Source organism: Propithecus coquereli, unplaced genomic scaffold (genome assembly GCF_000956105.1).
Source record: "Propithecus coquereli isolate 6110/MARCELLA unplaced genomic scaffold, Pcoq_1.0 Scaffold99, whole genome shotgun sequence".
In the NCBI taxonomy this organism is placed as follows: domain Eukaryota; kingdom Metazoa; phylum Chordata; class Mammalia; order Primates; family Indriidae; genus Propithecus; species Propithecus coquereli.
In genome coordinates this window covers 8,963,918-8,975,264 of record NW_012156284.1, presented here as the reverse complement: position 1 = coordinate 8,975,264, position 11,347 = coordinate 8,963,918, and the positions used below count along the sequence as shown (strand labels likewise).

Below are 11,347 nucleotides of genomic sequence, written 5' to 3'. Positions count from 1 at the left end.
AGAAAGACAAATATCACATGTTCTCACTCATATGTGGGAAATAAAAAAGTGGATTTCATGGAGAAAGAGAGTATTACCAGAGGCTGGGAAGGGGAAGGGGGAGGAGAAGATGAAGGGGAAAAAAGAATATAAGTGTATTTATTACTACTGAACTGTACACTTAAAAATGATAGAGATGGTAAATTCTATATGTATATTTTACCTCAATAATAAATAAATAAACCCAGCCAGAAGAGATGGCAGGTTTTCCCTGTATGGCAGCAGGAGCTGCCATTGTCTTGGGAACCTACCTAACAATCACGGCTGAATGAATTCATTACTCAAAAACCCAAAACGCATAGGTCAATTTTGAGAGTGACTGCATCATTCTATAAAGAACTACATATGTGGTGACTTACTATATGTAAAAATTGAAATAATAAATGTGTTTTTCGGCCGGGCGCGGTGGCTCACGCCTGTAATCCTAGCACTCTGGGAGGCCGAGGCGGGCGGATTGTTTGAGCTCAGGAGTTCGAGACCAGCCTGAGCAAGAACAAGACCCCGCCTCTACCAAAAAATGGAAAGAAATTAATTGGACAGCTAAAAGTATATGTAGAAAAAATTAGCCAGGCATGGTGGCGCATGCCTGTAGTCCCAGCTACTCGGGAGGCTGAGGCAGTAGGATTTGCTGTGAGCTAGGCTGATGCCACGGCACTCGCCCCAGGCAAGAGAGTGAGACTCTGTCTCAAAAAAAATAAATAAATAAAATAAATGTGTTTTTCCTGCTTAAAGCATCAGCAAATCCACTGCAAAGCTGGTCCAAGCCCATCTGTCTAGCCCCCACAATCTCATTTCCTAAAAAACATCTCCTGCCACAGGGAGGAGGATTACACACTTGATTGGCAAAGGGTCTTGTTTAGCGTGGAAAGGTCTTTGCAGATTCCTAGTGTGTGGTATCCAAACATGTGCCTCTCATTTTCTTCATGTTACCTCATCCCTGTCTTACATACATTTGAATCACAAACACTAAGGCAATTGAGTTAATGTGATAATATCTTGTTATTGTTTTTGTTTTCATTTGTTTTTGTTTTCCCTTGGGAGAGATTAGGTCAATACTTTCTTACCTCTTAAGTCTTTATCGGGGCCTCTAGAATAGTTCTCATAATAGGAATGAATTAATATGTTGTAATCTTTCTAAATTCACCACAAACTAAATATGAATAACCATCCGATATGAACACTAACGGACAGAATGCAAATATTTGTGATAGTAAATAATTCTCAAATATCTTAGATGTGAATACCTCATAGCTATTGAAACCTCGATTTGTGCAACTATAAAAATGAGGTTCAGATGCTCCCTAAAGTGATCTACAGGTTCGGTGCAATTGCTAGCAAAATCCCAGCTGGATTTTTGCACAGAAATTGATAAGCTAGTCATACAATTCATATGGATATGCAAGGGACTGGGAATAGTCAAAGCAATCTCGAAAAAGAAAAACAAACGTGGAAAATTCACACTTCCTGATTTCAAAATTTAGAACAAAGCTACAGTGATCAAGATAGGAATAATGATAGACTTATAGATAAACCAGTGGAAGAGAATTGAAAGTCCAAAAATAAATCCTTATACCTAGGGTCAATTCATTTTCATCCATGGTGCCAAGACAATCCAATGGGTAAAGAATATTCTTCTCAACAAATGGTGCTGGGACACCTGGATACGCACACACAAAAGAATGAAGTTGGACCCCTAACTCACGCCATACACAAAAATCAACTCAAAATGGATCAAAGGTCTAAGTATAAGAGCTAAAACTATGAAACTCTTAGACGAACACATAGTTGTAATTCTCTGTGACCTTGGATTAGGCAGTGTTTTCTTATATTTGACACCAAAAGCACAAGTGACCAAAGGAAAAATATAGATAAATTTAACTTTATCAAAGTTAAGCTGGTGTTTCAAGGAAATCATCAAGTAAATAAAAAGACAACCAACAGAATGGGAGAAAATATTTGGAAATCAAATATCTGATAAAGATCTTAAATCCAGAATATATAAAGAACTCTTATAACTCAACAATAAAAAGAGGAATAGCCCAATTTTAAATTGGGCAAAGAATCTACATAGACGTTTATCCAAATGGCCAATAAGCACATGAAAAGATGCTCAATGTCAATAGTCATTTGGGAAATGCAAATCAAAACCACAGTGAGAAACTATTTCACATCCACTAGGATAGCTGGAATCAAAAAGACAGAAATTAACAAGTACTAGGAAGGATGTGGAGAAACTGGAACTTTCATACATTGATAGTGGGAATGTAAAATGGTGCAGCTGAGTTGTAAAACAGTCTGAGAGTTCCTCCAAGATGAAACATACAGTTACTCTATGACCCAGCAATTTGCACTCCTAGATACCAAAGAGAAATGAAAACATATGTCCACATAAAAACTTGTATAAGAAGGTTCATAGGAACATTATTCATGATAGCCAAAAGGTGGAGACCACCTTAATATCTATCATTTTAACTGGCTAATTAAAATGTGGTATATCTATACAAGGCAATAATATTCAGCCATTTAATGAATGATGTTCTGGTACATGCTACAACATGAATGAATTTTGAAAATGTTATGCTCAGTGAAAGAAGCCAATCACAAGTAATCACACATTGTATGATTCTGTTTATATAAAATGTCCAGAGTAGGCACATCTGTATAGATACAGAAAGTAGATTAATGGCTGCCAGGGGCTGAGAAGGGCAGCTGGGAGAAAATGAGGAGTGACTGCTAATAGGTATGGGGTTTCTTTTTGGGTGATGGGAATATTCTAAACCTAGATTGTGGTAATGGTTGCACAATTCTGTGATTATGCTAAAAAGCATTGAATTCAAATGGGTTCATTGTGTGGTATATAAATTATATATCTCAATAAACGCTGTTTAAAAAATAGGCTTAGGTTCAACTGAAGTGACATTCTGTTTCTCCCATTTGCCCTCTTGCTAACAAAACTCTTTCCTGCTCCTTTTTGTTAGGAATGGCTCTCATTCTCTTTTCAGATTGATGCAAAAAAAAATTATCTGAAAACAGAGCAGACATACCTCCATAGGGTTGCTGGCTCATAATTTTCCAGAGACAGAATATGCATACATAAATTTCCATTACTACTAAAAAGTCTTCTTTGCCAGCATCTGCTGGTTGACATAAACAGTTAAACTTCTTTATGGCAGAGGTTACAATATCATTAATAAATATTTAAAAGAAAGTCAGAAAGAAGACAATCTGCCTTTAAGAGTAAATTTCACTATATTAAAATGTTACTATATTTGCTGTCTGGGGAACATTAGAAGGCTAAAATTCAACTATTTTGTAAGCCCCAAATGTTGTGAGTGTAAAATGGTCCTTTCCAATTTGCTACCAGAGATTGGTTTTTCCATTAAAAAATGTGATTTTTTTAGAAAATTATATCATTTGTTGAAAATGATAGAGGTAATTGAATAAAAGTCTTCTCAATTAGAGAGCAATAGTGGCTGCTTAATATTAAATAGTTGTCTTGAGGAAAGAATAAGACAGGAAGGGATTCATCTTCAGCATGAATTTAAACTGTAAGTTACTAAACTACAGATTTCTTGTATCCATAAAGAAGGAGCAGTTAACACTGAGGTTGTAGACTTTCCCCCTTCATCTGTATCCCCAGGCATGGATTGCATTGGTTCCAGACTATGGGCAGAGGAACATGAGTCAAAGTGACCTGTCAACAAATCTGACAGCACAAACATTTGACCAACAAACCACAGAAATGATTTGTTGTTTAGAGCACTGCTTCTACTTTGTGCTTTCTTTCCTCCCAGAATAAATGTTGCTTTGGGGAAGAGCTACAGGTCAACCACAAGTCTTCACTGGTGGAACACACGTATCTCTTCTGACTGATCTTCCCTATTGATACTCTCTCACACAGGCTTTAAATACCACCTATGAGGCCACTAACTCCCAAATTTGTGTCCCTACCCCAGATTCCTTCCTTGAAAGCCAGAATCCTACATGGATCTGCCTACTCAACATCACCACATAGATATCTAATAGGCACTTCAAAGTTAACAGGTCCCAAACCAAACTTCTGAGCCTCATGATTTTCCCCCACAAAGCTTCTCCTCCTGCAGGCATCCCCATCTCCTTTGATGAAAATTTCTGCCATCCACTCGCTCAAGCCAAAAATCTTGGCAACATCCTTCACTTTCTTTCTCTCATACCCCATATCCAAATCATTAGCAAAATACTTCTGGCTCTATCCTCAAAATATACCCAGAATCTATCTGATCACTGCCCACCATCTCCATGACTCCCACTCTGGCTCAAACTGCCATCATCAATCCTAATAGCCTCCTAAATAGTCTCACTGCTTCCATCTTTGTCCCAACTTAAGTCTATTCTCCACATGGCATCCAGAGTGATACTGATAAAACAGAAATCACTTCTTTTCTCATAACCTTTCAATGGCTCCTCATCTGACTCAGGGAAAAAGCCTAAGTTGTTACCAAGCCCCAATGATCCAGACCCTGTTACATCTGTGGCTTCACTGCGCGTGTGCACACATGAATGCAAACACTCTGCTTCAGCCACATGGGTTCCCTTCTTGTTTATTGAAATTTTCAGCACTCTCTCATCTCAGGGCCTTTCCACTAACTGCCCCCTCTGCCTAAAGCAGAGGCAGAAACTCCTGATGGCTTACTTCCTCACCTCCTTCAGGTCTTTGCTCAATGTCAACTTCCAAGAAGTCAGTAAGATTCTTACATTTGCCACACACAGACAGTGAGGGGAAGGTTTGGGTGAAAAACAAATGGGAGGAAGTTCTGCGACACTGGCCTCTTGCCAGGAGCCATCTCTGGAACAAGACGTGGCAACAATAGAAAGGGGCGCTGGCCTTGTCAGCCATCAGATAGAAGGCATCTCTCCATATGGGATTGGCCTCTGCTTCTGTCCTGGGGCAGTTGAGTTGCAAATTATTTATTGAGCCTTCAGAAGATGCTCACTTGAGAAGATGCCCAGCAGGGACATGGACATTTGCATTCAATCCTGGGGGCAACTTCAAGAATGAAGTGCTTCCTAGTGCCAAGCACTTACAGGCATGCCTGAGAAATGCAATGGCTAAAATGCATCTGGATTTACTGATAGATTTTGAACACACTTGTTTGTTTTACAAGGAAGTAAAATATTACAGTTTCACATGCTGTAATACCTAAATTAGCAGAAGAACACACATTTTACTGATTAACTAATTTAACAGCATCGACTCTCCAGAACACAGACAAGAACTAGAGAGAAAGAAAATAAAAAGCTTTTACGCAATCAGAATAGACATCACAGCGTCCACGTCCTAAGGTTCATATATATTAGTAGAAGTAGACTCCCCACAGTCCTACTCATAGCCTATTTACTCATATTTTTCAGACAGTTCTAACAAGTTTGGTTATCTTGTTCCCTAGTTCATACCACATCAGAAGGGCAAAGGAGAAGGGGACATGAAGGGTTAGGTAATAACAGCTAATTGGTAGAGACAGTTAACAACAGCAAGAAATGACAGCTAACAGAGAAGTGATATTTGGAAAGATTAGAAAAACCAGGCATTGCAAATTAAAAGGCGGAACAAACTGTGCCCATTTAATGTAGGGACAAACAGCCCTCCACAGTTTAGGAGTCCCTGTATACAGCCATTAAAATAACTATTGCTATTACAAGGACAATCTTGAGTCATAAATAAAGGATGCAGTTATTTCCAAGTTCAGAAGTCAGGAAGGTAAATAGTCCTTTTGAAAAGCTTTTTGTTCAAAATGGTTAGAGATTTTGACGGAAAAAAACAAGTCAGGTACTGAAAATGCTGAACCTCAGTTAGCTAGAAAAATCACTTACGTGGAACACTCACAGAACAGTGTGGCTCGATAAATGACCCATTATCATTGGAATACCATCTTTATAGAATGCACATTGGATAATTAAATTTTGTTGTGATTTACACATCTCCTTGAGGTAAAATTCCGATGAAATAAAAATTACAATGAACAGGTTTTTCGAAGCTACTTATCTAAGTTATCTGAATTCACCATAGATCAGTATGGTTTACATTTTTTTCTCCTGCAGGGAATGCAAACATTTCTTTCTTTTTTCTTTTTTTTTTTTCTTAATCATCAGGTAAGGAGGAGATGTGTGAAGAAAAAAATAAAGGGCAAGTTTGAAAGGTAATTTTATAATAAATTTGTGGCTACTTCTGTACAAGATTTGCTGAGTTATGAAGACAGCCCATAGATAAGTAGATTTAAGGAAAGAACTTCAGTTTAACAGACCCTATTGATGAGAGTAAGGTATAAGATTTACTTCTTCCCAGCTCCAGACCTGTTGGTCAGCTCTACCTGAATGTTCGACAGAAACCACACACCCGAAATTGAACCCCAAACTTGGTCTTCCTCCTCCATTCCCTGTCTTAATGGTGTCCCGTTCCACCCAGTCACCCTAACCAGAAACCTAGAATCAACCTGGTCTCCTCTGTGTCCCTCAAATGCCATGACTAGTCACCATGTCAAATCAATTCCATCCTTTCAATTCCTCTCAGGCCTCTCCCCTTCCCTGGAACGGACAGTCAATGCCTTCATGCACTCACCAGCTCATTTCAACTGCTTTCTAACTAGTCACCCTACCTCTCCACTGCATACTCCACGCACGGAATCCCCCACACCACTACCAGAGTGATCTCTGTAAAAGCAAAAAGTCCCACCATGCACAGCCACTCTTAACCACTGTGCATATTGTATACCATACAACCCTAGCAAGGGCATCATTCATGGTGTAATCTCTGTGAGTGGAGCTCCCAAAAGTTTTACAGTGCACAACCCACACAACCATATGCAGCAGTCTTGCTCTATTCCCCTGCTTACAACACTCCAGTGACTTCCCACTGCTCTGGAAATGAAGTAAAACCATTTAATATGCCTTACTTACAGGGTTCTGCCTGATGTAGCCCCTGCCCACCTCTCCAAATTTCCCTCTCCTTTACCTTTCATACTTTGCACTCCAATCATTTAAAAGGCCCCTACAATTCCTGCAACCTGCTATTCTTTCCCCTTCTGCTTGTCTTTGCACATCTTAATTCCTTTGCCTGGAATACTATTCTCCCCATCTATCCCTACCACACGCAATCTACACCAGCCCCACCTCGTCCACCTAAACATTTGTATGCATCCCTCAAAATTCAACTCATGCATAACTCTCTCCATGGAGTCTTCCCCTGACTCCCTAAGTGAAGTCAACCTTTCCCTCCTCTGACTGCCCCAGGGCAGATCCTGCACACAAATATATTAGCTTATTACACTGTAGCATAATTTATGGCCCTGGGCAATCCACAATGGTCATTACCAAAGTGGTGTTTTAGAAAGTTCTTATCCACAATGAAAAGCTTTGTAAACAGTTTTTTTCTTTTTGAGACAGGGTCTCGCTCTGTCCCCCAGGCTGGAGTGCAGTAGTATGATCACAGCTCACTGCAACCTCAAACTCCTGGGCTCAAGTGATCCTCCTGCCTCAGCCTCCCAAGTAGCTGGGACTACAGGTGCATGCCACAATGCCTGGTTAATTTTTTTATTTTTGGTAGAGAATAGGGTCTCACTATATTGCTCAGGCTGGTCTCGAACTCATGTGCTCAAGTGATCCTCCCAAAGCACTGGGATTACAGGTGTGAGCCACTATGTCCAGTCAGTAAACATATTGTTAAATATATGAATAGCTTTCAAGTATATGAAATTTTTTTTCACATTTAAAATTATTGTGCACGTGCTCTGCCCATATGGGTACAACCCCTTTCAGTGCATTGTGTTGGTCCACATGGAGGCAGAGGTTACTGCTGCAAATGCTGAAAGGTACAAAAGTACTACAAGTGCATATGAAGACACAGCACAGCAACTGATGTCATTTAGGTGCTGTGATGTCACAGCAAGGTGGGCTTCTCAACATGCAGGAGGCTTCAAACGTATAGGAAGATGAAACATCACCCAACTCTAGAAATAAGAGAAATCATTAGCAGTAAAAATGTTGACTTACATTTCATAGCAGAGCTAACCGCACTTGTGATTAAGCACGCATTTCTCCTACGGAGATTTTTTTTAATTTTTATTTATTTATTTTTAGCTCTTAGAAAGATGCAGGACGTAATGAGAACAAGACGCAAAGTACTTTCCACTGCACTGCACAGAAAGTTTCAGCGAAATTCTTGTGTAGACTCCAAAGACTATTTAAATATGCTCTTAAGATGGGAAGCACTTTGTGCCCCCTCACCACACTCCCCTTAATGATTGATCACGCAGAGAAAATAATATTGACCACCTCCAAACAAAACAGGCAAGACCAAAGAATTCTGTGTTATCAAGATGCATAGACCACAGCCTTGAATTGTTTCCTCTGGTCTAAGTGAAGTGGTTTGCATGGCTCCTTCAAGTTCGCGGATAACCCTGAATAAAGAGGAATATTTGGAACATGTGTTGTGGCTCCCTGATTTGTGGGAAATTGCCACCAAGTCGATTTTTTGAATACCAAAATTCCCATTGCAAGGCTTAGCACTTGGTAAGCCAATACTACCGTGGGAGCACAGGAAAACATACCATCAATTGCAGCACCTTGCGGACTTGTCTGAAAAGCCCCAGCTGAACTTAAGGTCTCAAAGTTGCACTCCATTGTCTGGCTGCTCCAGCGCCCCAGTCAGAATGGTCCCATAGGACGAATCTCCTCAGAGCCCCAGCGCCCGCTGCACCCCCCCTGCTGCACCAACCCTAAAGCTGGGCGACCTGGGCTTGCTAACCCTGAGTTTATCATGACTGGCAAGTGACCAAGTCCACGTTACACCACTCGCACCCTTAACCAAACCGCTGCAGCAGGAGTAAAGGTTTTGTGAGTTTGTTGACTTTGTTTTTGTTTGTCCTTCCAGACAAACAAGAGCTTCTGCCTTAGTAGTGAGGACCCTGGGAGGCAGGAAGCTCATGGACCAAGATGGAAAGATGCACTTGTCTGGATGAAAAATCCAAATCGGTGGCAGGAGCTCTTTCCCTACAACTTCTCCTCCAAATGTTGTGCCGCCGGTATCAGAATCCGAGCGTCTTTTTGACTTGGTTTCCCCTATATGTGTTTTGAGGGGGGACCTCGTTTTTCCAGTTTCAGGGAATATTACAAGGGAAGTTCACCCTCCAGGAGGCTGGGTTCTGATGTGCGGGATGTGGGGTTGGAACATAAGGTCTATTCCCAATTTTCCCGTGACGCACAGAGGTGAGTAAGAAGTGGACGGGAGACCTGAACCAGCAACGGCAGACACCCTCACACCGCCTCCCGGACTTTGTCACGGTCCGCCTGCAGTGTCCGAGCCCACACGAGAGCTGCATGCCTGCAGCGCGGAGCTGGCCGGAGCAACAGAGCACGGATGGCGGGGCGAGCCCGCGGCGAGGAGCGCCGCTGCAGTGGGGAAGCGTGCGCGCGGTGTGGAGCGGAAGACAAAGTGTGCTCGCCGAGCCGGCTGGGGCGGGAGCCGGTGAGGACAGGAGCGAGTGAACTAGGCTAGAGCCTGAGGCCGCCGGGCAGCCAGTGCTAGGAGGGGGCTTACCTGCGAAGAAGACCGCTTGCAGGAGGCAGAGGTAGCTCTTCCCGTACTTCTCGGCAATCCTCACGCGCTGCAGGGCCATGGCCATGTCCACCTGCAGAGGGATCGCCTGGGCGATCGGGACAAAAGTGCAGCCGTCCGGGTTCAGGGAAAGGCCCGGGCTTCTGCTGCACAGCACAGGGGTCCATGGCGCCGAGGCGGCAGCTTGGGACAAGTGCCTGGCCGCCTTCGTTGGCGAGTCCAGGTGGGGCCGGGACCCTGCCGCCGCCATCCTCACGCGGGAATGCGGGGCCGGGGCCGCCACCCCAGCCCACCGCTGCGGAGCTCTGCCCAGCGCACCGCCCCTGTGCGCCCGAGCGCTGCTGGAGGAGTACCGCCCCCGGCCCCGCTCAGCCCAGCTGCGCTGCTGCAGCCCGCCCGCCCTAGTCCCCCAGTAGGGGCAGGGGCGCCGGCGGCCTGAGAGCGCAGTACGCGCGGAGTCCGAGAAGTTGGTCTGAGTTTGGGGCTCCGAAGGAGGGCTCCTGGCCGCCGCCGCGGCGAGGGCAACTCCTCCTGGGTGCGCACCCACGCCTCGGCGCTTCCCGGAGCATGAGAGGAGGCGGGGGCTGTGGAGGAGGGACGCAAGGAGCCAGAAGCTAGAACCCCTGCAGAGACGCCCATTGTCAGGGGAGGGAAGGCCGCGCTAGGCAGGCACATGTGGTGGGAGGAGATGGCCCGGCCTCGCACTCCCATGGCAACTCATGCAAGTCTTGGCGGTTCCTTAGCATCCCGGCCGGTACTGGCCGAGGCAAAGATTCAGCGCTGGGGAGTTGCACAGTGAGAGCACATGCAGGTGGTCCTGTCAGGGCTGCTGTCCTTGCTTGCGCCAAGAAGATACGAGCCCCGGATAGTTTGAAAGGGCCTGTGCTGAAGCCAAAATATGCCCCCAACAACAACAGCCACGCAAACACACACGCACACTCAGATCTTAGGCCTTGGATATGCCAAGTTCTGCGCCCTCCAGATTCCTGAATCCCAAACACTGGCGTCCTAGGAAGCCCCCTGTACAGACACCTGGGCTGCCATCTCTCATGGGCTTGGGAGTCTTGACACGCTTTAGAGCAGGCACAAAATAAAAAGGCAGGAGGAGGCAACCCCGCAGAGAAGCCAAGTGGAAAATGAAAGAAGCTAGAGCTCTTTCCTTGCTCTGAGCCCAAAGCCCCCAGGGACTGGGCTGAGGGAAGATAGCAGTGCTTGGGGAAAAAAGAGCCAGCAGGACCTGCAGGAACCCTGCCTGTGAAGCTGTGGCCAGCTGAGGAGAGGTGGGGGTGTCAGCATAAAAACTGTGTTAAATCTGAAACAGAGCCAATGCCAGAGGGATTCGCCCGATTTTGCTCAAATGCTAAAAGTTCTTATGGGAATTGCAAGTGTCACTTTTTTCTATAATCCTTTTCAAAATTTTCTGGCAGGAGAGTGGACTGATGTTACATAGGCTAATCATTCCAAGGAGATCTTTTAAACACTCTATGGGGAACAACTGATTTATACTTGAGGAAAGTGGGTGCAGGCAAGTACGAAAGGCAGAATGAGTAGTGGAGGGACACACACTCACCTCTTCCTCTAGGCCTAGCCAATTTAAGCTATCTGAATGTAAGTCAACAGGCAGAATGTTTGCCCGCCCTTCTCTTGAATATGTGCAAAGGGAAGAGGGGCAACCACTTATAATTTCCCTACCCCTAGGATAGGATGACATTAAGAATT

The 11,347-nt window shown here is 44.1% G+C and overlaps 1 protein-coding gene and 1 pseudogene across 1 annotated transcript in view; both read right to left on the bottom strand.

The window, feature by feature from the left end:
* Positions 1–3,089, bottom strand: part of LOC105827213 — an 18,048-nt pseudogene extending 14,959 nt beyond the window's left edge.
* MCF2 (MCF.2 cell line derived transforming sequence) overlaps positions 1–9,820 on the bottom strand; it is a 96,637-nt gene extending 86,817 nt beyond the window's left edge. Inside the window, exon 1 of the mRNA XM_012665262.1 lies at positions 9,611–9,820. Within this exon, the coding sequence (XP_012520716.1) occupies positions 9,611–9,695 (85 nt within the window). The 5' untranslated portion in view covers positions 9,696–9,820. The remainder of the gene's footprint in view (positions 1–9,610) is intronic.
* Between the last annotated feature and the right edge of the window lie 1,527 nt (positions 9,821–11,347).